At 49.2% G+C, this 23,562-nt stretch overlaps 1 protein-coding gene across 5 annotated transcripts in view; it reads right to left on the bottom strand.

The window, feature by feature from the left end:
• Nucleotides 1–959: 959 nt before the first annotated feature.
• The window catches only part of MARK3 (microtubule affinity regulating kinase 3), a 90,877-nt gene continuing 68,274 nt past the window's right edge, over nt 960–23,562 (bottom strand). For 2 of the 5 annotated variants that reach the window (XM_079768040.1, XM_079768044.1), the window contains exons 11-18: nt 23,285–23,397; nt 22,492–22,645; nt 18,345–18,562; nt 15,794–15,897; nt 10,078–10,335; nt 6,214–6,240; nt 4,456–4,500; nt 960–1,881 (exon numbers count right to left, since the gene is read on the bottom strand). In XM_079768040.1, the coding sequence (XP_079624166.1) occupies nt 1,536–1,881; nt 4,456–4,500; nt 6,214–6,240; nt 10,078–10,335; nt 15,794–15,897; nt 18,345–18,562; nt 22,492–22,645; nt 23,285–23,397 (1,265 nt within the window). In that variant the 3' untranslated portion in view covers nt 960–1,535. The remainder of the gene's footprint in view (nt 1,882–4,455; nt 4,501–6,213; nt 6,241–10,077; nt 10,336–15,793; nt 15,898–18,344; nt 18,563–22,491; nt 22,646–23,284; nt 23,398–23,562) is intronic. The other 3 variants (XM_079768042.1, XM_079768041.1, XM_079768043.1) reach the window with 3 other exon arrangements.

Genomic DNA, 23,562 nt, shown 5'->3' with positions numbered 1-23,562 from the left:
AGAGCAAACGCATTTGACTCTTGTTTCAAAACATCCAGAAGAGCCACATCTCACCCGTCAGCATCTCTCGCCTCATCACCGCCAACGCCTCCCACTGTCCCTGGCCGCTCCTTGCTGCCAGGACGAGCCCCACAGCTGCCAGCACCGCGCCCTGAAGCCCGAGGCTGCGCACCCCTCTGGGAGCCCCAGCAGCTCCCACGTCAGAGTAAGGCACGTATTCGCCATGACCTTCCAGGCCCAGCGGGAGTTTGCCGCGTCTCCCTTCCCTCTGCCCCAGCACAGCGCGCTCTGGCCGCGGCCCTGCTCAAGCACCGAACCCCACCCACCCACAGCCCCACGGGGCCAGCGCCCGCTGGAACCAGGACCCCGGAGGCCTTGCCCAGCGCCCTTTCACGGCGCTGACACAGCGCTGCACCAGGTGCCGTCCTTTCGCTGTGCACCGCCAGGCTCTAGAGCACACCGTGGAGACTAGGGTCTGTCTGCTCACCACGTGTCCCTCACACACCGGAACGGTGTCCTGCCGGGGCAGACGTAAGTGTCTGTGACCAACAAACCCAGCACCGGCACAGCACAGCCACCAATGTGACAGCAAAGCGGCAGACCGGCTGCGAGTCAGCACCTCACAGGGCCAGGGAGGGCCGGGAAAAGGCTGCCGGTCGCGTTCATGGAGCGAACCATGACAAACGAGAGCAAAGTGACATACTTCGCAGAGGACACCCGGAGCCGTCAGACCCGCACTGCTGCTCACAGGAGTGCTGGCTCCTGAGGGGGGGCCCTGAGGCGGGGCCGGGGCGGTCACCGGAGGGCCGTCTTCTCCCTTCACCGCCTTCGGAGCCCTCTGAGGACAAAGGCCTCCCACACTTTCCAATTGCTTTTGTTCAAGGTGCTGGTGAGGGCAAAAACAGGCTTAGTCACTGCCTCACCGAGTCTGAAATACAGTAGTAGGAGACAATGCGAGGTTTTACTGAGAAAAAGTGAATTTTTAATTATCTGTGAATCTACTTAGAAAAACACAAAGCAAAGTTCACAACTATAAATTTAAACCTTTTGCACTAAAAAACACACAAACAACAAACACAAAACCACAGGCATGAACTGTAAACCTGTACTAATTACCAACTAGTCTTAAGGTTAATTCTTAGTAGCTCAGTACGATCCCTCCTTGGCAAGTGTAACAGTTGTAGCACCAATGACCTCCCAGAGCTGCTGGAGCGGGCGGCCAGGCAGGCGGTGCTTCCGCAGGCACCAGCCCGCACGCGCGGCCCGCTCGCACCCCCACCGGAGGCACGTGGAGATGGAGGTCACACGCTGACCTTCAGGGCAATGGAAATAAGACAGAGGGCACACGTGTCACACAGCTTTAATGTAGTGCATTCGTAGAAAGGGGCCAGCGTTCGCTCCCAGGCGTGCTCTCGTCCTTACAGCTGGACACCATGATTGAGAAGATGCAGACGTTACTGCCTAATGTTACTCTATACACTGCCACCAGCGCCCAGGAACGCCAGGCCTCCGCTTCACTACACCAGCGCCCCAGGCTACAGCTTCAGCTCGTTGGCGATCTTGGAAGCAATGTTTTTGAAAGCGATGGACGTCCCCGATATCCGCTTGAACCGCACGCCGTTCAGAGACAGTCTGGGCAGCTTGCACACCTCCATCTCCCACTGCACGAGGCTCTCCGCGTGCCCGTCGCCGTGGACACAGAAGAGGAGGAAGCGCTCCCTCTGCTCGTAGTCGCAGTTGTTGGCGTCCAGCACTTTGCGGATCTCCCGCATCATGTCGCTGGGGTCCATGGAACTAGTGGTTTTCATGCTCCAGGTGAAGCGCAGGGAGCGAGGTTTTGCTTCTTTGTTTTCATCCTTTTGCTCAGCAGATACGTTGCGACTGAAACGCACAGCGGCAGGTTTATTTTTATTTGCAAGGGACAGCGGCCCTCTCTATTCTAGCTAGTGCACGACCAGCTCTCCAGCACAGCGGGGAGCCGGCCCCCGCTTTCCTGCACTGGCTCACACGTGGTTATCTGTTTCTTTTCTAGAAATATTCATCTATTTGCTTCCCCCTAAAATCACAGGTCACACATGCAGAAAATCTACCTGGCTGTAAAACCTTCACCAGCCATGTACTTACTAAGAAAATTAAGTCATGTACTTACTAGAATTAAGAAAATAGTTAAATCAGGCAAAGCAGAAAGAGAGAGAGAGCTGCCCACGTGCCCAAGAGCCCAGCTCTGTCCCAGGCCGAGCGCAGGCAGAAAGGAGCCCCCAGCCCCTCACAGGGGCCCTGTTCGGCTCCCGTGACGCTCCTGCTCACTCACACAGCCCCCCTGGCACTGTGACTGGGGATAACAGGTGACTCAGCAGTTCAACCTGCTTTCCCTGCCACCAGCCCCACAGGCTGAGCACAGAGCTGTGTGGGAGCGGGGGGGGGGGGGGGGGGGGGGGGGGGGCGGTGCACTCTCTCAATCCCCTCCAACAACCTCCATGTTTTTTCTTCTACTTTAACTTAAACATCTAGTTTCAGTTAAAAAAAAATTCTGACATGACATTATCTTGCTAGTGCAATAAAAAAAAGGGTTAAGGCTTATTTGTTGCCGAGCAAAAGTGACCTGTTTGAATGCAAACTATGGACTCTCAGTTCAATATAAGTCCCCGCATCCATAGATGTCACAGTGGGGCCCAGGCCTCCTACTACTACTGTTAATCATTACGGACACAACTGCCATTCAGTCTCCTTTGTGCCACCTGAAGGCCTCGTTAGGATGGTGAACCCTAACACTTGCGCACTGAACACACCCAGTGTAAATGTTAAGTACACTTAGTCTACGGCAGTCCTTCATCAGGGCTGAGGAGGCCACAGGGTTTACTGTGCACACAGCTCCCTGCTGCTGACCTGCTGGCAGAACATTCCGTTGGATTCACACCCACCAAAACTGACGGGAGGCTCTGCTGCACCAATCTGTGTCGGGCACTGACCAGGCTGTAAAAGGAGCAGCAGCTCTCGGACGCAGGCGGGGAAGGGGAGGAAGACTGCCCCGAGGAGAAGCGGTCCCAGCGGAAAGGCACGGCAGTGACCAGAGGGTCCCAGAGCCAGGCGGGCCCACCTCCTGGGAAGGGCCCGGGGAGGGGGATCCACCCCTGGAGGGGTTCCGGGGAGAACGCTGAGGAGCCCCGGGTCCCCCACCACCACTTCCTGTGCGAGCAGAGGGAGTGGCAGCAGAGGCCCAGGGCGGACGTGAGCAAGTGTGCCAACGGGTGGGCGGGGCACAGTGTCCCCACTTTGTCGTCACACACCAGGAGGCAGGTCCTGTGACTTCCTTCCTATCATGGCGGGAACAAGCTGAGGACAGCTAGAGCCTGCTCCGGGCTGAGTGGGCAGGCCCAGGCACGCTGCCCGGCTCTCACCCCAGCAAGGCTGCCGAGGCTATACAGGCCTCGCATGGACATGGTCGGCCAGGCAATGGGGCCACTGCAGGTTTTCATTCAGAAAAGCCACATGACAGAGCTGTACTTTGGAAAGACCAGGAGGAGAGCCAATGGGTGGTCAATCAGGGCCTGAAGCAGCATGTGGCCACCACCATAAAGGGCACAGGGAGGGACCAACGACAGAGACGGAGTCCTGAGCCTCGCTGGTGACTCCTTCACCCCCAAATCTGAGCAATGACAGCTATACCAAATTTTAAAGCAAAACACTCGCCCGGCTGGCGTGGCTCTGTGGTTAAAGGTTGATCTATGAGCCAGGAGGTCATGGTTCAATTCCTGGTCAGGGCACATGCTCAGAATGCAGGCCTGATCCCCAGTATGAGGTGTGCAGGAGGCAGCCAATTGGTGATTCTCTCATCATCGATGTTTCTACCTCTCCCTTCTGCTCTGAAATCAATAAAAATACATTATAAAATAAAAACAAAACACTTGAAAACATAATCACTCTTCTAAAAACTTAATTTGCCCTAGCTGGTTGAGCTCAGTGGATAGTGTCAGCCTATGGACTGAAGGGTCCTGGGTTTGATTCCAGTCAAGGGCACATGCCAGAGTTGCGGGCTTGATTCTTGGTAGAAGGCGTGCAGGAGGCAGCCCGTCAATGATTCTCTCTCATCATTGATGTTTCTCTCCCCCCCCCCTTCCTCTCTGAAATCAATAAAAATATATTAAAAAGCCTAATGTGAAAATTCTACTCAAATTTCATTTTTGAGACTAGATCTATGCTAGGAGTCATCGCTCCCCCCAAACTCAGACCTAAGTTCCTGTTGTTAGGGCCCAGGCAGCGGCACCCTGGCGCCCTCCTGTGGTCCTGGGGTGTAGCGCAGCTCTGGCCCAGGCCCACCGCCAGGGGCAGCAGTGGCACTGCCTCTTCCCAACCACAGAACCCAGACCCACCAAAGCCACACACAGGACAGCAGGAAGAGCATCCCCGTTGCCACAGTTTTAACATAAAATATATTTAAAAAGTCATTTCCCTCACCTGGAGCCCTCATATCTCCCGTTCCTCTCATATTCGGTCGGAAGCCTGAACGCACAGAACGCAGAAGCAGAGAATGGGAGAGAGAAAAGAGGTCTTACACAGCAGCACATGACGCCCGGGCAAACCGAGACACCCAAGTCACCGTGAGCTTAGGCCCCTCTCATGGTGGCCCCGGCGGCCCTCCTCCTCTCCAGGTGTGCTGCCCAGCCCTGGCCGCAGAGCCTTGGACTGGAGGCATGCTGGCCTTTAACCCACTCCCCGAAGTGTGATGCTCTCCATGAAAGGGAACTGCGTTTATCAGTTGAATTCTACATTCAAGTAGAAAACTGTCTTTCCAAGAAAAATCTGGAAACTAGGAAGATCAACTCAAAGCCACCACCAAGCGGCATTTTCCTCAGGAAGAAAGTGGTCGTCCCAGTTTTTGGTAAAGACTCACGTTAACCAAGCCCCTCGGGGCGCACCGGTTTCACTGAGTAAGCAGCAGCAGCCAGCCTTCCCGGGAGCCGAGAGGCACAGGCGCAGGGAGGCCTCCAGGGCAGACTTTCTGCCTCAGGTGTGTGCATTGCAAGGGAGTGAGCCACATTTTTGGTCTCGTGACTGTCAGCATCAAAAAACAGTCACCTCGCCCTAGCGGGTTTGGCTCAGTAGACAGAGCGTCAGCCCTCGGACTGAGGGTCCTGGGTTTGATTCTGATCAAGGGCATGTACCTCAGTTGTAGGCTCGATCCTCGGCACTGGTTGGGTTATTCGCAGGAGGCAACCAACTGACGTGTCTCTCTCACAATTGATGTTTCTCTCTTCCCCCTTCCTCTCTCTCTAATATTAATAAACACCCTCCAGTAAGGATAAAAAAAAAAAAGTCTTCTGGTAGGAACAGCATTCATTACAGTGCTTTAATTAAAAACAAGAAATGCTTGCATGGAGGGCGTGGCTCAGTGGTTGAGCATTGACCTATGAACCAGGAGGTCACAGTTGGATTCCCGGTCAAGGCAGATGCCCGGGTTGCAGCTCAATCCTGTGTGGGGCATGGAGGAGGCAGCCAATCAATGATTCTCTCTCATTATTGATGTTTCTCTCTCTCTCTCTCTCTTCCTCTTTGAAATCAATAAAAATATTAAAAAAAAAAAAACAAGATACGCTTTCATCAGTGGTTGGTGGAAAGCGGCTTTTAATAAAATACTATTTACTCTTCAACTCTGAAAATATTACATTTCTGCTATGCAGTGCCCCAAACCTAATAGGCTATAAAGTGTGAGTCTTATACTTGTCTCTAGTTTCAGAATATGAGCTCATTTCCCTCTCACTTCAGAGCCTTTTGCTAATCCAATCCGCTATGAAATAAAAAATGATGACACACGAAATTACAACTTACCTCTGCCCGCTTGAGGCTGCCCATGAAATGTACACTAATGTTACTGCACATCTCATTCCTCAAACAGAAGCATGCTGAGTGTTATTAGTATGAAGACACAATTATTCGGATGCTAAATAATTCTACTGAAGAAAGAAAATGCACAGAGCATGCGTAGGCCTCTTGTTATGTGGGTGCCACAGTCCCTTTAAAAATGCCTGAAAGAGTTAATCTATTTCTTCCCACAGTTTCCTTTCAAGGAAATAAGTATTTAGTTCTCAGCAGAAAGTTTAGTTAAAAAAATAAAACAAAAAACAAACAGGGCTAAAAAGCCAAACCTGATGTTAATTGCAGGAACCATTTTGGGGTGAGGATTGAAAAAAAAAAGTACATATATATAAATCATACCTTTTGATAAACCTGAATGACATGTTTCTAAAAGAAATTAAGCCAAAAATAAAAATTAACAAAAATGACTTGTACAAATGAAATATAAATTCAGTCAATTATAAAGAGAAAGAAACAACAAATAAAACAGGGCTCCTTTTCTGTCCAATGAACAATGAAACAGTGATATGTGTTGAAAAAGTAAAGTTATTACAGATAATTGAGGATGTGATCTTTTAATTATAAACATTTAAAAATCTGTACTTGTAAGCAAAAACTCAGCAGTGACACTGACATTAGTTGTAATGAATTTGCTTAAGGCTCTGCACATGGCTCTATGTTAAGACAATAAAGTCAACATCTTGTTAGAAATAAATGACTTAAGTCATTTGCAATAAACTAGTAAGAAAACATTTTTCAATTTTCTTCAGAATATCTTATAACAAAAATTTCACGTTATTATACAGAAACATGAAAAATTTCATTATAAAATGTTTGACCATTAAGAGAATCATTGCTTACTTCAGGAAGGTAAACATTAACAGCAGTTATAAATTACTTTTTAAGAAAAAGTAACTCATGAGGATTTAAAATGAAGCAGGCTTTTCGGTTTCAGATGTTGAAATGGAACTGCATGGCAGTGTAAGAGTGGGAGGCATTTTTACGTTTTAGTAATAAACTCAAAGCGCTCCATTTAAAAGAAGTGCCTTTGCTTGTAGAACATGTTAGGAAGGTGCTTAGGCTGTAAGAACAGAATCTGACCAAAGAAACGGAAACTGCCGGCAGGCTGGTCGGGCCGTGCTATCAGCCTTCCCAGGCAAGAGTGGCCTGGGCTTGTCCAACGACTTCGGAAGCACAGGAGGCACGTCTATGTTTGCCGCTGGACTGAATGAATGAACCCTGTGTTTTGTTTTGTTTTCCTCATCTGGGGTAATTTTGGCAGTGCTTGAGATATTGACCCATTTAAAAGTATCTAACTACTGCAGGTACTACCACCAAGCACTTCATAATCAGATCAAAAGTGGTACACAGCAAGTAGAGAAGATCATGCATTGAAAAGATTTTGTAAATAATTAAGCACTACATAAAGGCAGTATTATTCAACAGTTTGTTTGAGCTGAAAACTGATTAAAAGGTCTTTAAAGTATATTTTCATTCCTGAGTCTTCCACCCGGGGAAAGTCAGGATTATTGGTCAAGGACCTAGGACTGCTTTTGTGCACAGGGCCTCAGAGGTGGCAGGGCCCACAGCTCACCCAAACTACAGGGCACTGGGGCAGAGCCGGGCACAGAGCGTAGGTTTCCTGGTGCCTGCTCTCTGCCCACCACACCAGGGCAGGTCTCCTGTGCAGACTCTAAGTGCCAACCTGAGCCTGTCAGGCACCTGACCTGCAATGCTGCAGCTGTTAGGGGAGGACCGGACGCTGAGTAGACTACAGCACAAGGACCGACTGTCTTTACGAATAAACTGACTACATCTGACGGAGCACCAAGGAGACTCCAGACCTCAGCCTGCAAACTTGCAAACAGAAGACGATGACCTTTCTGGACAAAGTGGGGGTGAACTGTAAAACAAGATGACCCCTGAGAATTTTTAAACAAGAAACCTCAACCTCCACGCTCGATTCAGATGCATGAAACAACTTAGCTAGAAAAGGAGGGAAAGGCCTCCTGCCCGCACAGCCTCTCACAGCGCCCCTCGCGGAGCTCAGCGCAGCGGCTTCAGGCCTTTTCGGGAGGCAGCGACGGGCTCAGGACTTCTCGCTGTGGGATCGTAACCAGGTGCCCCGTATCTCTCACCCACACCTCCAGTTTCTTCTATACAACTGAGTGATAGCTACTTCACAGGGCAGACGGTGGAGGCTGGAGTGTGTGTGTGTTTATATGTACAGTGGGTATAGCTACACCTGAAATTCTACAGACATCTGCTTATCTTAGTGCACAGCAAGCAGTCCAAAATGACTCTTTTTATCAATGACAGCACATGTATTAAGATGATTTTTATTTTTTTAAAGTATCTTTTTATTGACTTCAGAGAGGAAGGAAGAGGGAGATAAAAACATTAATGATGACAGAGAATCATCAATCGGCTGCCTCCTGCACGCCCCCCACTGTGATGGAGCCCGCAACCCCACTGAGCCACGCCAGCCGGGCTTAAGATGATTTTTTTTAAAAAAGCTCAAAGGAGACAATTAAATAAATTCAAGGATTTTAATGATGGGCCCACAACAGACCAAAGTGTAGGGCCACTACCCTGACCGCTATGACCAGTGCTTAGCCAGACCCGACTGCTGCACCTCCATTCTGCGCTCAAAGGGCGCAACCCCAGGTGACAGTCAGCAGCAGGGCCAGGGGGAAACAGCCAAGTGAATGACACCGGCTCCATCTCCTACCGCCCGCCTTTCAGAGGCAGATTCCATTCCAGCCCAGTCCCCAAGGAGGGAGCGGGGACAGGGAGGCCTGGGTGACACTGAAAGGAAGGAGTGCATTATTCTGGGGGGTCAAAAAACTCGCCCTGGATTGGACTTCAGTCCTGGCAAGACCCTTTACCTTCTGCTCTCTGCCCGGCCTGGAGCACGGCGTCTCAGCAAAGGGCCGGAAGAGAGGGAGAGTCAGTGCTCCTGCTGTCGGAGGCCCTCCCTCCCTGGTGCTCAGTAACTAACATCATCTGGGGAAACAGTTTAAAGTGACTCGTCTAACTTTTAGATGACTGATCTAAAATAAAACTTTGGAGGAACCAAGGAGACTTAAAAAGTGGTATTAAGTTTACAGTTTAAACACAAAGGCCCCATGAAACTGAGCAGCAAGGGAATGGGCCAGAGGGGGAGAGGCACAGGGGAGGCGCCAACGATTCTGGACCCTGAGAAGAGGCACTGCTGTGCTGAGCAGTCAGACCAGCAGGAGGGTCTGAAGCAGGTAACCCTGCAGGACACCCGGACACACGGCGAGGCGGGCTCAGTGTCCCGGGCATCTGGGACATGCAGGGTCTCAGGCGTCCTGGGTGAGGTCCTGGCTAAAGGTGCCTTTGCCTATTTGGTTGCGATACAAAGTAGCATCTTTCCCTTTTCCTCTAGTAGCAGCCAATGTGTCTAGGCATCTGCAACCTCTACAGCTAGATTATGGAAATAAGCTAAAATACCTCAAAGGATCACAGACATGCCCCGGGCCCGGAATGACAGCCTACTGAACACGAAGAATTTTACACACGACCAGGTACTGGTTTCTCTCTGAGCACAAACCAGAGGTGTTACCCCACAGCTCCACCATCTCAGGAAGTGACCTTGCTCTCACTCTCACTCACTGAGACCGACAGAGAGCACAACTGCCAGGCTCGGACTCTCAGACACTCCGTGCTCCTCGGTGACAACCAGGTGAAAGGAGAGAGGATGTGTCCTTGGTGACCGCGCGCGGAGCGCCAGCCCTGCCCACCCGGGTCTGGGGTTCTGCTCCACCGAAGTGACCATCTACGCAGACACATGTGTCATGCAGCTGGGCCGGTTGGTTGAGCATTGACCTATGAACCAGGAGGTCACAGTTTGATCCCCAGGTTGCGGGCTCGATCCCGTGTGGGGTGTGCAGGAACAGGCGATCGATGATTCTCCCTCATCACTGATGTTTCTCTCTCTCTCCCTCTCCCTCCCTCTCTCTGAAATCAATAAAAACGTATTTTTAAAAAAAGTGTGATGCAAGAACAGTAAGGAGCCACGACCTCCCAAGTGCGGGGGACGTTTCCTGGGATTCTCCTCTAAAATCTTTCCAAGTCTCGTTAAAGAAAGAAGCCAGAAAAACATGAGCTGAAGACAAATGACCAGCAGCCAGGCTGGCTTTGCACACACAGAGACATGTCTCCTTTGGCTGCAAACACCCAGCTCCACCTGGCACTTACCTCCTTGTGAGTTTTGAGGTTAATTTACTGAAAAGGTTCGCGGAGCCGCGGCTTCGAGCCTGTGACAGCGGCGCGGCTTCGTGGGACAGGCTGGGCGAGGCGGGCGGGCCGTTGTAGGTGGCAGTCCGCCGCGCGCGGGGCTGGCCGTGGAAGGTGCTGCGACTGGCAGTGCCCCGGGGGAAGCGGACGCGATCCGGGGTGGCCGCGCTGCTGATGCTGTGCGTGGATGCCCCTGGGGTTCTCTGCTCAGGAACAGTGCTAGAGATCAGGAAACACAGTCCTTACGTTGTTGTTCACCAAATCCTGTCTTTTTGCCAACACGGCACACAACAATTGACAGTCACAACAGACCTTTTCCCGAAAGTGGAGAAAGTCAGTTTCAATAAAACAAGACCCAAGGGGTGTTCACAGGACTTAGCAGCAGAAGGAAGCTAGCTGGGAAAGGGGGCCCGAGGCGGCATATGCACTGGAACAAAGCCTGTGGCGTTGAAGGAAACAGCAGGCGTATTTCCAGGACAAGATAATGCAGGAAACTCTAGGACATGGAATGGCTTGAAACTCAAGCGTTCTTCCTTTGCTTCCCTCTCAAATTGCTCCCATGCAGAGAGCCGTGCCCACATGAAAGAAATAAAGGCTTTGCAGGCGAAATTGAAGAACAGGCAACTGAAGTTTTAAAAGCACACAAATGGCATAAATATTGCAAAACTCCACATGCTGACAGCAACCTGGAGAAAAGGGGTTCGCACCCCTCTGTAGGACGTGAAAGCACGAAGGCACCCCAGATGACTGAGGACACCACGAGACAGGAAGTGCGGAACTAAAAGCGCACTCAGGAAGGACCCTGTGGACAACTGTAACGAAACCTTGGACCACAAAATCCACAGCGCGAACTAGGAAGCAGCGGGCACTCATCAGTGCCCCGAGGGATGTGCATTTTCCTCACACAGCCCTGAAGCTGCCTCCTGCACTGTCTATCGGGGTAACATCATCTTGGGGTGCCCAGAGGCTGACATGGCCATCGACTTCTGATGTCAGCCGACAGGTGGACGGTGCGGTACAAACCGAGGTGGGCTAAGTGGGCATTTCTGTCAGGCTGGGAGGGGTCTGGGTTCGGGCAGAGGCAGAACCACCATGTGATGGGCCAGTGACAAAGCGCAGCCTGTGGTTCAAAGCACACGCCTTCCTCCCCAAACCACCTCCAACACACGGCCTCTTCAACTAGTGCGGGGGTTGGGAGCACCTCCTAACTCGCAGCTTTCCCCCAAACTGTAACTCTAAAAGTGTATTCGCGTTAACGAAAAGCAGACATCTTCCACGTTTGGGTCTTCACCCAGAGGGACCATGTCTGCTGGGCTGTGGCCCAGACTCTACGGAGCCCACGCGGCCGCAGTGGTCACGCCAATGAAGAGCACAGCCACGCTGCTCCCCGCCTGTTCCCGGAGGTGAGAACCTCCGTCCTCGGTGGACATTCACTTCTTCATAAACAAGTCAAAATCCCCAAGGGGTCACGGGGCCCCCTTTTCAAGGTGGAACTAACGAGCAGATGAGCCGTGTACAGAGAGCGAGGCAGAGTGGCTTCCTGCCGGAGCCGCCCGTCTACCCCTCCACCACCGTCCAGAGCCGCTGTGCTGTCCCGGGGGTGTCAGCTCCTAACAGCGCTGCAGCCAGCCCACCACCTCGCCCAGCTCCTCACAGACAGGGCCCATCCCTGTCTCCACTGGTCCGCTGGCCTTCACCCACACCCCCCAACGTGCCCGCCAGTGAGCTGCCTAACATATAAACCGACCTGGTCCCTCATAACCTTTTAAAAGCATGGTGTTCAGGATGAAGTTCCAACTCCTCACCTGGCACCCAGGCAGCATCCTCTGCGCCCACAGCCTGGCCCTGCCCTCTCTCCAGGCTTTACCTTCTACGTCACCTCCCAGAACTCGCCTCTCTGGCCCTCGGACGATGCAGCCCCTTGGTCCTGCACTGTCAGGTCAGAGAACGTGTGCAGGACTATCCTTGTGCCAGGAGAGCGGGCATCTGTCTAGTTCCATTCCCTTCTGTGCAGGCGGTGAGCACACCTGCCGTTCCGCAGGGTCGCAGTGCCCTCCCCCGCGTGAGACACTGACTGCTAGTCGGTGCTGGATGGGCCCGGGTTACACTGACTGCTAGTCGGTGCTGGATGGGGCCCGGTTTACACTGACTGCTAGTCGGTGCCGGATGGGCCCGGGTTACACTGACTGCTAGTCGGTGCTGGATGGGCCCAGGTTACACTGACTGCTAGTCGGTGCTGGATGGGCCCAGGTTACACTGACTGCTAGTCGGTGCCGGATGGGCCCGGGTTACACTGACTGCTAGTCGGTGCTGGATGGGCCCAGGTTACACTGACTGCTAGTCGGTGCTGGATGGGCCCGGGTTACACTGACTGCTAGTTGGTGCTGGATGGGCCCGGTTCACACTGACGGCTAGTCGGTGCTGGATGGGCCCGGTTCACACTGACGGCTAGTCGGTGCTGGATGGGCCCGGGTTACACTGACTGCTAGTCGGTGCTGGAATTGGCCATTCTGAGAGACTGACATCTGAAGGTGGAATAACCACGACAGGGTTATAGCGAAAGCAGTCTGACTTCAGCACACCTACTTACTTAGAAAATTACTCATGTGGCTCGTGCCAAAACCAAGATGTACTATATACCTTTTCTCCACTACACACCAAAGACTGGCATTACTATTCACACAGTAAAGCTGATAAAACAGAAAGACTGCACTATTGAAAATCAATGAATAAAATTAACTTTAAAATGAAAAACTCTATTAAAATAAACCGTATTGCTTGGCAAGAGAGACACTTGGTGAGGCTTTAAGCCCTGGAGCATCTCCTGCTCCACGTGGAACGCTGAAGCGAGCTGAAGAGCTTGTCTCAGCCGTGTGGACAGCCTTCGGTTTAATCTCCCCCAGTTTTCATCCGCCATGATCACTCTCATGTTGGAATTCTCTATAGACATTCACAGCTGTAACAAAAAGTCCAACATATTCAAGGCTGAAAACAGAACTTAGGTCCTTTCAGAAGTTAGCATAGCCAGGTGCTGTGCAGCTCAGTAGGTTTTTGTCAAGGAATAAGATAAGCATTTGGGAGAGGAAAAAGCAACAATCTGCCCAAGAAGTCAGCTGTGCATAGAGAAGGCTCCGTGCATCTCATTTTGACTCATGCATCCATTTTAAGGATGAGAAAGCTGCCACATTTACTGCCTTAACTGAAAGTAAAAAGGATGACCACTACAGTTTGGCAAACAAACCTCCAACAATTTTCCACATTCAATCCACTTTCAATTCATTTGTAAGATAAAAAGGAAAAGAACATCCAGATATTACTCTAAAACTATGGGCCCTGTCTCGTGTGGTTTGGTGCTGAAACTCTGCTTGGTGAAAGATAAAGACAACACTTTTAGAAGCAAAGTGTTGCAATGACTGATGCTACCAGAAGCAATGAGGCCCAGTCAGGATATGGAGTCAGCCCCACTGAGGACGGTACCTGCAGGCAAAACAGACAGGCAGTGACTCCAAAGTGAACTGAACCACTGTAGAAAAGAGGAAATAGCAGAGCATGTGTGTGTGTGTGGGGGGGGTGGGGGGTGGGGGGGGGCAGGCGGGGGAAGAAGAGATAGATCTTGACCTTAACAGCCTCTTAAATAGTCTGACTGCCTGGGCCAGTATAACTCAGTGGTTGAGCATCAACCTATGAACGAAGAGGGTGATTCCTGGGAAGGGCACATGCCCAGGTTGCGGGCTCAATCCCCAGTAGGGGGCATGCAGGAGGTAGCCGATCAATGATTCTCTCTCATCCACTGACGTTTCTCTCTCTCTTCCTCTCTGAAGTTAATAAAAATATATTTTAAAAAAAAAGTCTGACTGTACCTCAGAGAACTGTACATTCTAAAGTTCAAAACGAATCTGATAAACAGCTCAACAATTGAGAACTCATCAAAAGAGGAAGAAGGGCCACGAAACCACATTTTCCTAGCTCTACAGACTAAAACCCGTAACACGAGAAACTTCTAATTAAGTCTTCTACTGATATCTCTATTAAATTACTTTGAACTAGGAGAAATTTATAGATTTGAGAATATAACTAATAAAATTTATCAGCACAGACTACTATTAAAAATATATCATTAGTATTTGCAAGCTATCTAGCCCAGTTGCTATACAAGTTGTTAATAGTTTTTAATCATAAGAGGCAATGTTAAAACAAGCACACACCTAGGAATCAGAAAAGAGAATACTGGAGAGTAAATATTTCCAGAAATTCAATGAATAATTGCCCTGGAATGTTTGGCTCGGTGGTTAAAGCACTGGCCCTCAGACCAGAGGGTTGCAGGTTCGATTCCCAGCCAGGGGCATGTACCTCAGTTGCTGCAGGTTCCATTCCCTGCCCCGGTCAGGGCGCAGTTGGGAGGCAACCAATCAATGTCTCTCTCCCACAGCGATGTTTCTTCCTCTTTCTCCTCTCTCTCCGTCTCTGTCTCTCTGCCTCTCCCTCCCTCCCAACACCCCACCCCCGCCACTGCCTTCCCTCCCTTTCACTCTCTCAAAAAAGCTATAGAAACAATATCCTCAGGTGAGGATGAAAAAAAGAAAAAAGAAAAAAAAAAGAAATTAAATTTAAGTGGTCTATGGGAGAAGGAGTGATAAATACTATAGTCTGGTCTTAAAGATGAAGGAAGAAAGAAGAATCTTTGCTTAGGCTGTCACAGACGTTAGCGATCAAACATTTCATGTGACTACTGAGCCCTTAAGGAAACAGAAAGCTTACAGTACCATTTCAGAAAGCAGAAGGCAGAAAAAAAGAACGAACCAATTTTGATGCTGGACATGGGCATGTGACATGACCAAACAGTGTTCAAGTGAAGAGGTCAGGGGTCAATGACAGATGATGTGGACTTATTTTCTAGATCTCTACTCCGAAACCTTACCTGCTCACCACACTGAATTTAGTTTATACACCACTCTTCCAAAAAAAGTAAATCCACCCAGCCTGGGGACTGTGTTCTACCATCCCATCTTCTCTCTCTTCTCTCCCCCCACAAACTCACTCTACCCCAAGGTCTCTGGACCCACTTCCTCTCACTTTCCCAAGAAAGCTGCATGACTCCTCTCCTTACTGACATGTTACTGTTAGCATTTTAAATCATGCTTATGCTACGGATGCTCGCCTCTCCACCAGATCAAAGTCATTCAGAAGACCGCCCACTCCATCACTCTGCGAGACTCCGGTAATACTGGTCCACCTGGCGCCTGTGGCAAACTGGACCTGCAGCTGAAGGCCCACCGCCCTCCCTGTCCCGACCTTGTGATCCACATCCTTCAAAAGCATGGCTCCTCATCTTACCCCCTTTCAGCCGTGATCAAGTGATTCCTGTGCACAAAATAATCTTGACTTCACTATTCTACAATTAAACCGCAGTTACTACCTACCTCCTCTGGAAAAGCACCCTGGTTTAATTCAACCCTTTTAGTTATCACATACAGTTGGCCAGGAGGAGAAGTTCCGGACAGTGAGAGGAATTTGGAATTCCAGTAGCTTGCTAAAAATTCACATTCAAATTAACTTACTGTTAGAGAATACTTACCATTATTATTTGAATTCTGATTATAAAAACTCTGAAGTAAACAATATGCTTCCATTTCTCTTGGGAAAAACAAACTTCTTGCAAACAGGTACAATTTCCTACCTGTTTTCTTTGCCATTCTGAATTACTGAATGTCTGTCAGCTGTAGTTCTTTCACTGCAAACATAAGTATTTCGCCGTGTCATTCCGCCAGATGCTGTATTACTCTATTAAAAAAAAAAAAGGGGGGGGGAGGCATTTTTGTATTAAACTATTTAATAATTAAGCATAGTATACTGAGAAAAAAACCACACCTCTCCTAAATAAACATGAATATCCAGTCTTTAACTAAATCTACACTAAAATATCAACAGCACTGGCAAAAAGATCGGAAAGGGGAGAAAGGCAGCAACCCCTTTCTCCTGGCAGAAAGGAGGAAGAGTGGCTAACTAGAGTGACTGAAAAGCTGGCTGCCATAACCCATTAGTAATCACTCACGGATTACTTAAAGAGCGAGACAGAGATCCACTGTTTTAAAAAGCAAGTACTATAAATGTAAGGTAAGTGTACAAATAAAAATTAAGATGTAAATATAAGAGTTAAAACTATAAAACTAGCCTTGGCTGGGTACTCGGTTGGTTGGAGCGTTGTCCTGCATACCAAAAGGTTGCGAGTTCGATTTCCAGAACTCTTAAACTCAACCAATTTAGAAATGGGCAAGGGACTTGAATAGTATTTCTCCAAAGAAGGCATACAAATAATGTCCAACAAGCATATGAAAAGATGCCGAACAACACTGGTCACTAAGGAAATGTAAATCAAAACTACAATGACTTCACACCCAGTAGGACAGCCGGGATGAAAAATGGAAGAGGTGGTGGCAAGGTTGTGGAGAAGCAGGAGTGCTCATATACGGCAGGATGCAAAATGGTGCAGCCACTGTGGAAACAGCTAGGCCATGAGCTTGAACTCGGAAAACGTGATGCCGAGTGAGAGAAGCCAGGCCCAAAGGATGCCTATAGTCGGTGTCCATTACAGGAAATGTCCAGAACAGGCCACTCCACAGGGAGAGCAAGGGGCAGGGGCAGGGGCCGGGGCGAGAGGAGAGAGGAAGGGCACTGCAAAGCAGCACTGCCCTGCTGTGCTGGGAAGTCTTGGAAGGAGAGAGGTGGTGGCTGCGCCACACTGTGAACGTCTAGATGACACTGAACCCTACATTTTAAAATGGCTAATGATGTCACCGTAATTTCACATCCATTTTTTAAAGCTAATACTTTCAAAATAAAAAAGCAAAGAATCAAAGTTATAACTAAGAAATGTCATCAGATAAGAACAATTTTGAACCAAGACAAACACTGGCCAGGTGGCTCAGTCGGCTGGAGCGTCGTCTGGTGCACCAAAAGGTTGGCGGTTCGATTACCGGTCAGGGCACATACCCAGGTTGTGGGTTTGATTCCCCGTTGGAGCACGTACGGGAATCAACTGATCCTTGTTTCTCTCTCACATCAATGTGTTTCTCTCTCTCCTCCTTCCTCTCTCTCTAAAAGTCAATTAAAAACCCATCCTCAGGTGAGGGTTAAAAAGGAAAAAAAAGAAAAAAAAAGAAGCTCTTAAAAGAAAAAAAAAAGATAAAAACAGGCACCTTTAATACAGCTGAGCAGACCATGCATAGCAAACTCCAAAGACTAATGGATAATCAAATGCCGGTGACGGATAATGCTTGTACCTATTCTCAAATGGGCGGTGTGCAGACGAGTAGGGTGACAGGGATGGAGCGTTATGAAGGCAAAGAACAAGGTTCTTAGCTTCCTCTGGATTTAAGCGGCAGGGCTGAAGAGTGACAGCCCGGTGTTACGGAGTGAGGTTTGCTGGGATAAGCCCAACATCAGAGGACGAGCAGACAGAACCCCCGGGGCTCCTTTATGAGCCCTCCTATCCCAGGAGGCACAGCCCAGACTCCCCAGGGAGCAGCAGAGGCTCACCTGGCCCTCACTGCAGGTTCATCAGGTGGAGGAGGGCTGTGCCACTGTTCAATTTGTAGAGAAGAGCATGGTCACAGAATACCCTGAGGATTGTTCATTCTCTCTGACTTCTCCCTAAAATTACTGCACGAGTGCTAAAAGTAATTCCTACACTGGGTCAGACAAGACACATTAGAATTAATGGGAAAGTTTCTGAAGCTGAGTAGATTCCGTTTCACTTAATAAATACTACTTGCTCACTGGTGAGATTTTATTAAGGGCAGAGATTAAGAGGTAGATTTAGATCAGCAGTGTAATTTTAGGCAATTACCTGACTTTTCTTCACTTTAAAATTTAGTTGACACGTGAGAAAGCACCTAGTACAGGCCTTGGCAAACGGTACGGATGCAGGCAAAGTTCTTTATTGGAATAAACTCTGAAAATGCAGTGCACACCCCCATCCCTGGCCCACAGGCAGTCCGAGCCCCCAGTGCACTGTGTGTGATCACCTGTCTGCTTGGCCATCATTTGGTTTCCTCTCCTGTGAGACTATGAGATCTTTCCACTTCTCAGCCTCTGACACAGCCTCAAGCTCAGCAAATGTTTATGGGATAACCAGAAAGTGCCTGTGACATAAAGGGTCTGCTGGCTCACCCAGAGGGAGCATTTCACCCGCCAATCCCCGGGGCGCTCTGGAGGTCAACAGCACTTACACTGGGGACAGTGGAGCCGGTCTTGCGTTCAGGAATGTCCGCCTTGTTGGGATTGCTCGCATTCCCAAGCATGGGACTGGCTGGAGCCATCCCCTTGCCTCCGCCTGCACTGCCGCCTGCCCTCCTGGAGGGAGCGCCGTCTGCTTTGAGGTCACCATCGGCAGTGCTGGTCTGACTTCTTTTTGGATATGCCACAACGGAAGGGATGGCTGGTCCAGCTGCAATAAAAAAGAGTTCACTCTTAAACGTCAGACCAGGTTCCACGCTCTAAGACCCTCCAATAGACACATAGGCAGTTTACTGAGTATCAGTACAGTGTGCTGCTTCAGCCCAAACCATGGCACCAGCAAAAAGAAATGGAAGATGAGCAAGGTATCATCACTTTTGGTACAAAACCAAAGCTGTCCACACCCGGAACGCTCTGTGCAGTTCTAAGTGCCAGCTCTCAAGCTGAAACATGGAGGTGGACAATGTCCAGAGAAGGGAAATGAACTGGACAAGAGATAAATGAATGTTCCATATGAGGGTGTATTTTTAAAAGTTAGGACCAGGCCAACATAGATTTGGTTCCTGAATCCTAGAATACTGGATGTAAAGGAATTACCTGCAACATAAACATTTAGTTACAGGAAAATAAACATACACACGCACGCACGCATGCTGCAGTCTCTGGATTCCAACACCTGGGACTGCCTTGAGGCGGACTGTCAAGTTTGGTAAGCATACCCTTGAGGATCCTAAGTCTCATAAAGGATTCGCTTCTATGGTGAAAGTTTTAAGAGTGAGGGCATTTAGCCTGGACGTTGTGACTCAGTGGTTGAGTCTCGACCTATGAACCAGGAAGTCACGGTTCGATTCCTGATCAGGGCACATGCCCAGGTTGCCGGCTCGATCCCCAGTGTGAAGTGTTCAGGAGGCAGCCAATCAACAATTCTCTCTCATTATTGACTAGAGGCCTGTTGCAGGAAGATTCCTGCAAGAACAGGGCTTCCTTGGGCCTATTCCTGCAAGAATAGGTCTTCCTGTGGCCTGAGCGAAGTAGAGAAGAAGCGAAGCCTGCCGAGGCAGCCTTCCCTCCCGCCGCCCCACCCCGCGCTTCCCCTCCCACTGCCGCTGCCGCCCTCACCCCGCTTTCTGCTTTCCATCCCTCTTCCTTGTACACTGTCTTCAGTCTTCGCTCTGCGCCTGCATATGCAAATTAACTACCATCTTTGGTGGGTTAATTTGCATACTCACTCTGATTGGCTGGTGGGCATAGCAGAGTGATGGTTAATTTGCATGTTTCTCTTTTATTAGTGTAGAATGTTTCTCTCTCCCTCTCCCTTCCTCTCTGAAATAAACAATTTTTTTTTTTTTTTAAAAGAAGAGTGAGCATGTTTAGACTCAATAACAGCTAGTGTGGCTGAGAATGACACAGGTCAAAACTTTAAAACAGCCCTAGCTGGTTTGGCTCAGCGGATGGAGCGTTGGCCTGTGGACTTAAGGGCCCCAGGTTCCATTCCGGTCAGGGGCACATGCCTGGGGTTGTGGGCTTGATCTCTAGTAGAGGACGTGCAGGAGGCAGCCAATCAGTGATTCTCTCTCATCGTTGTTGTTTCTATCTCTCTTTCCATCTCCCTTCATCTGTGAAATCAATAATATATATATATATATATATACACACACACACACACACACACACACACATATACATACATACATATACATATATACATACATACATACACACTAGAAGCCCGGTGCACGAAATTCGTGCACGGCGGGGGGTTGTCCCTCAGCCCAGCCTGTACCCTCTCCAATCTGGGACTCCTGGAGGGATGTCCGACTGCCCGTTTAGGCCCGATCCTGGGCCTAAACGGGCAGTCGGACATCCCTCTCACAATCCAGGACTGCTGGCTCCCAACTGCTTGCCTGCCTGCCTGCCTTCCTGATTGCCCCTAACCGCTTCTGCCTGCCAGCCTGATCACCCCCTAACCACTCCGCTGCCAGCCTGGTTGATGCTTAATTGCTCCCCTGCCAGCCTGTTTGCCCCCAACTTTCCTCCTCTGCCAGCCTGGTCACCCCTAACTGCCCTCTCCTGCAGGGTTGATCACCTCCAACTGCCCTCCCTTGCAAGCCTGGTCCCTCTCAACTGCCTTCCCTTGCAGGCCTGGTCCCTCACAACTGCCCTCTCCTGCTGGCCATCTTGTAGTGGCCATCTTGTGTCCACATGGGGGCAGGATCTTTGACCACATGGGGGCAGCTATATTGTGTGTTGCAGTGATGACCAATCTGTATATTACTCTTTTATTAGATAGGATAGAGGCCTGGTGCCCGGGTGGGGGCCAGCTGGTTTGCCCTGAAGGGTGTCCCGGATCAGGGTGGGGTTCCCTTGGGGCGTGGGGCGGCCTGAGCGAGGGGCCTGTGGTGGTTTGCAGGCTGGCCACGCCCCCTGGCAACACAAGGGGAGGCCCTGGTATCTGGAATTTATTTTCCTTCTACAATTGAAACTTTGTAGCCTGGAGCGGAGCCAAGCCTGCTGCTCCCTCCGGGGCGGCAGCCATCTCTGTGGCAGTTAATTCACCTTCTACAATTGAAACTTTGTAGCCTTAAGCGGGTGAGCCCCGCCAGGGTGTGCAGAAAGCTTTGCTTCCCCTGTTGCCGCCGGCAACCCTGGCCTGCTCTCTCAAGCTCCATTCTGCTGCCATTTGTTTGAATTTGTTTACCTTCTATAATTGAAACTTTGTAGCTTGAGTGGAGGCTTAGGCCTCCCCCTGGCCAGGCTGGTTGGACCCCACCCATGCACAAATTCATGCGCGAATTCATGCACCGGGCCTCTCATACACACACACACACACACACACACACACTGAGTGGCCAGATTATTATGCATTCAGAGATCATAATAATCTGGACACTCAGTGTATATATATAAAACAACAACAAATTTAAAACATTCCTAGCAGGTTTGGCTCAGTGGGTAGAGCGCCAGCCTGTGGACTGAAGGGTCCTGGGTTCGATTCTGGTCAAGGGCACATGCCCGGGTTGTGGGCTCAATCCCCAGTGGAGGACATGCAGGAGGCAGCCAATCAATGATTATCTCTCATTGCTGATATTTCTATCTCTCCCTCTCCCTTCCTCTCTGAAATTAATAAAAGTGTATTTAAAAAAACCACCACATAAAGCAAACAAACAAACTTTAAAACACTTCAGAAAAAACTGGGGTATCAAATATTCTTCAGGGCTGCGCTGTCCCATATGAGCCACTGGCCAGATGTGGCTGTATAAATTTAATTATTTAACAAAGTTGAAAATAATTTCCCCAGTTTAAGTGCTCAACAGCCACATGTGCTAGTAGCTACTCTACTGGATGGCACAGACGGAACAGCTCAGCACTGCGGAGAGTTAGCTGGACAGCAGAGAGGGGAGAGAAGGAACAGAACTAGAGGCTGCAGGAGGGCTCCCAGAGGGGCACGTCGTAAGGTTTCCACCCAGCTAGGCCTTATCCATCAAAAGTCATGGAATGGCCCTGGCCGGTTTGGCTCAGTGTATAGAGCATCCTCCCTTGGACTGAAAGGGCCTGGGTTCGATTCCATCAAGGGCACATACCTTGGTTGCAGGCTCAATCCCCGGCCCCACGCCGGGGCATTTGAGGGAGCCAACCAATTGATGTGTCTCTCTCACATCGATGTTTTTCTCTCTCTCTGTCTCTCCCCCTCCCTTCCACTCTCTAAAAATCAATGGGAAGCTCCAGCTGGTTTAGCTCAGTGGATAGAGCACCAGCCTGAGGACTGAAGGGTCCCAGGTTTGATTCCAGCCAAGGGCACATGATAGGTTTCGAGCTCAATCCCTGGTAAGAGGGCGTGCAGGAGGCAGCCAATCAATGCTTTTCTCTCATCATTCACGTTTCTATCGCTTTCTCCCTCTCCCTTCCTCTCTGAAGTCAATAAAAATATATTTAAAAGAAATCAATGGAAAAATATCCTTGGGTGAGGATAAAAATAAATAAATAAATAAAGCCATGGAACGTACCAGGGAGAATGTACCATGTCAGCACCTGGCGGAGGGGAGACGTCACGCCCAATGCAGCCCCAGGAGTCCTGCACAATGCGAGGGGCCCTGTGTAAGGGAGGCGCCCAGGGAACACAGTGGAATGGTCCCAGCTCACCATGGTCACTGTACCGCCTCTGCTTCTGGCTTGAGGAAACACTCCGCTGCACTTTGTGGTGAGGAGACTGGCCGGTGCTGTTGTTGAGGTCACTGCTCGGCCTGACCTTGGCAAGTGAGAGGTTGCTGCTGGAACTGGAGTCACTAGCGTCGAGCTAAGAGAAAATGAGAAAAACAGCAACCCACACACAAACCCAGATGGTTGATTAGGAAAGTAAACTCATAACACACAAACCTCTCATGAACAGCTCACTGAGAGAACCATCCAACATACAAAGATGAGAGCCCTCCTCTCAGGCAGCAGTGTGGGTTTGGCTGCTGGAAAAACTCACAAAAGGAGAGGAGGTATTTATCAGCTTTCTAGGCTTTTTGAAATAACTTAAAATGCTCTTCACTTCATCTGATACTTTACATCATTTCTCAACTACGAATAGCTATAGGTTAGCTTATGAAAGCCAACTTTGTGACAGTATCACCATTAAGGTGATTATTATTATTATTTTTAACACTACAAACAGCCTTTATTGGTTGCAACGGAAGTGGAAAAAGGGAATATGACAGCTCTGGCTCCTGGGGCGGCTTCACAGACTCTGTGGCCGCCCTCTGAAATTAAGGTTAATGTCTTAAAGTTAAAACAGTAGCTCATATAGGTCAGAAGAGTTAGATTTATTTGCAGATAAACTAAAAATGCTATACCAAGTGTTATAGATATTAAAAAAATAAAAACTAAGAAAACACTTTACATAAACTGATAATTTAAAGGATATTTTACTTTTTTCTCTGATTACTCTTACCTCTGAAGATTTTCTCCCCAACAACAAATATGTAGCTGTGATTTCATCATATTTCATTTTACTAAGAGATTCTTGAATTTCTTCTTGTGAATATCCCATTCCCACCATAATATCTAAAAAAAAAAAAAAAAAAAAAAAAAGGCATAATATATTTATATGTCTTGTTGGGTAAAAAATCAGTGTTATTAAGGTAAAATAATTTCCTTTATTTGATCCAAAAGACCACACATTTAACGGGCAGTTGGCTTATTTCTGAGTTACTGAGCGCTATTATAGGA

The sequence above is a fragment of the Cnephaeus nilssonii genome (genome assembly GCF_951640355.1).
Source record: "Cnephaeus nilssonii genome assembly, chromosome: 4".
Lineage (NCBI taxonomy): Eukaryota > Metazoa > Chordata > Mammalia > Chiroptera > Vespertilionidae > Cnephaeus > Cnephaeus nilssonii.
This window is presented reverse-complemented; position numbering and strand designations above follow the sequence as displayed.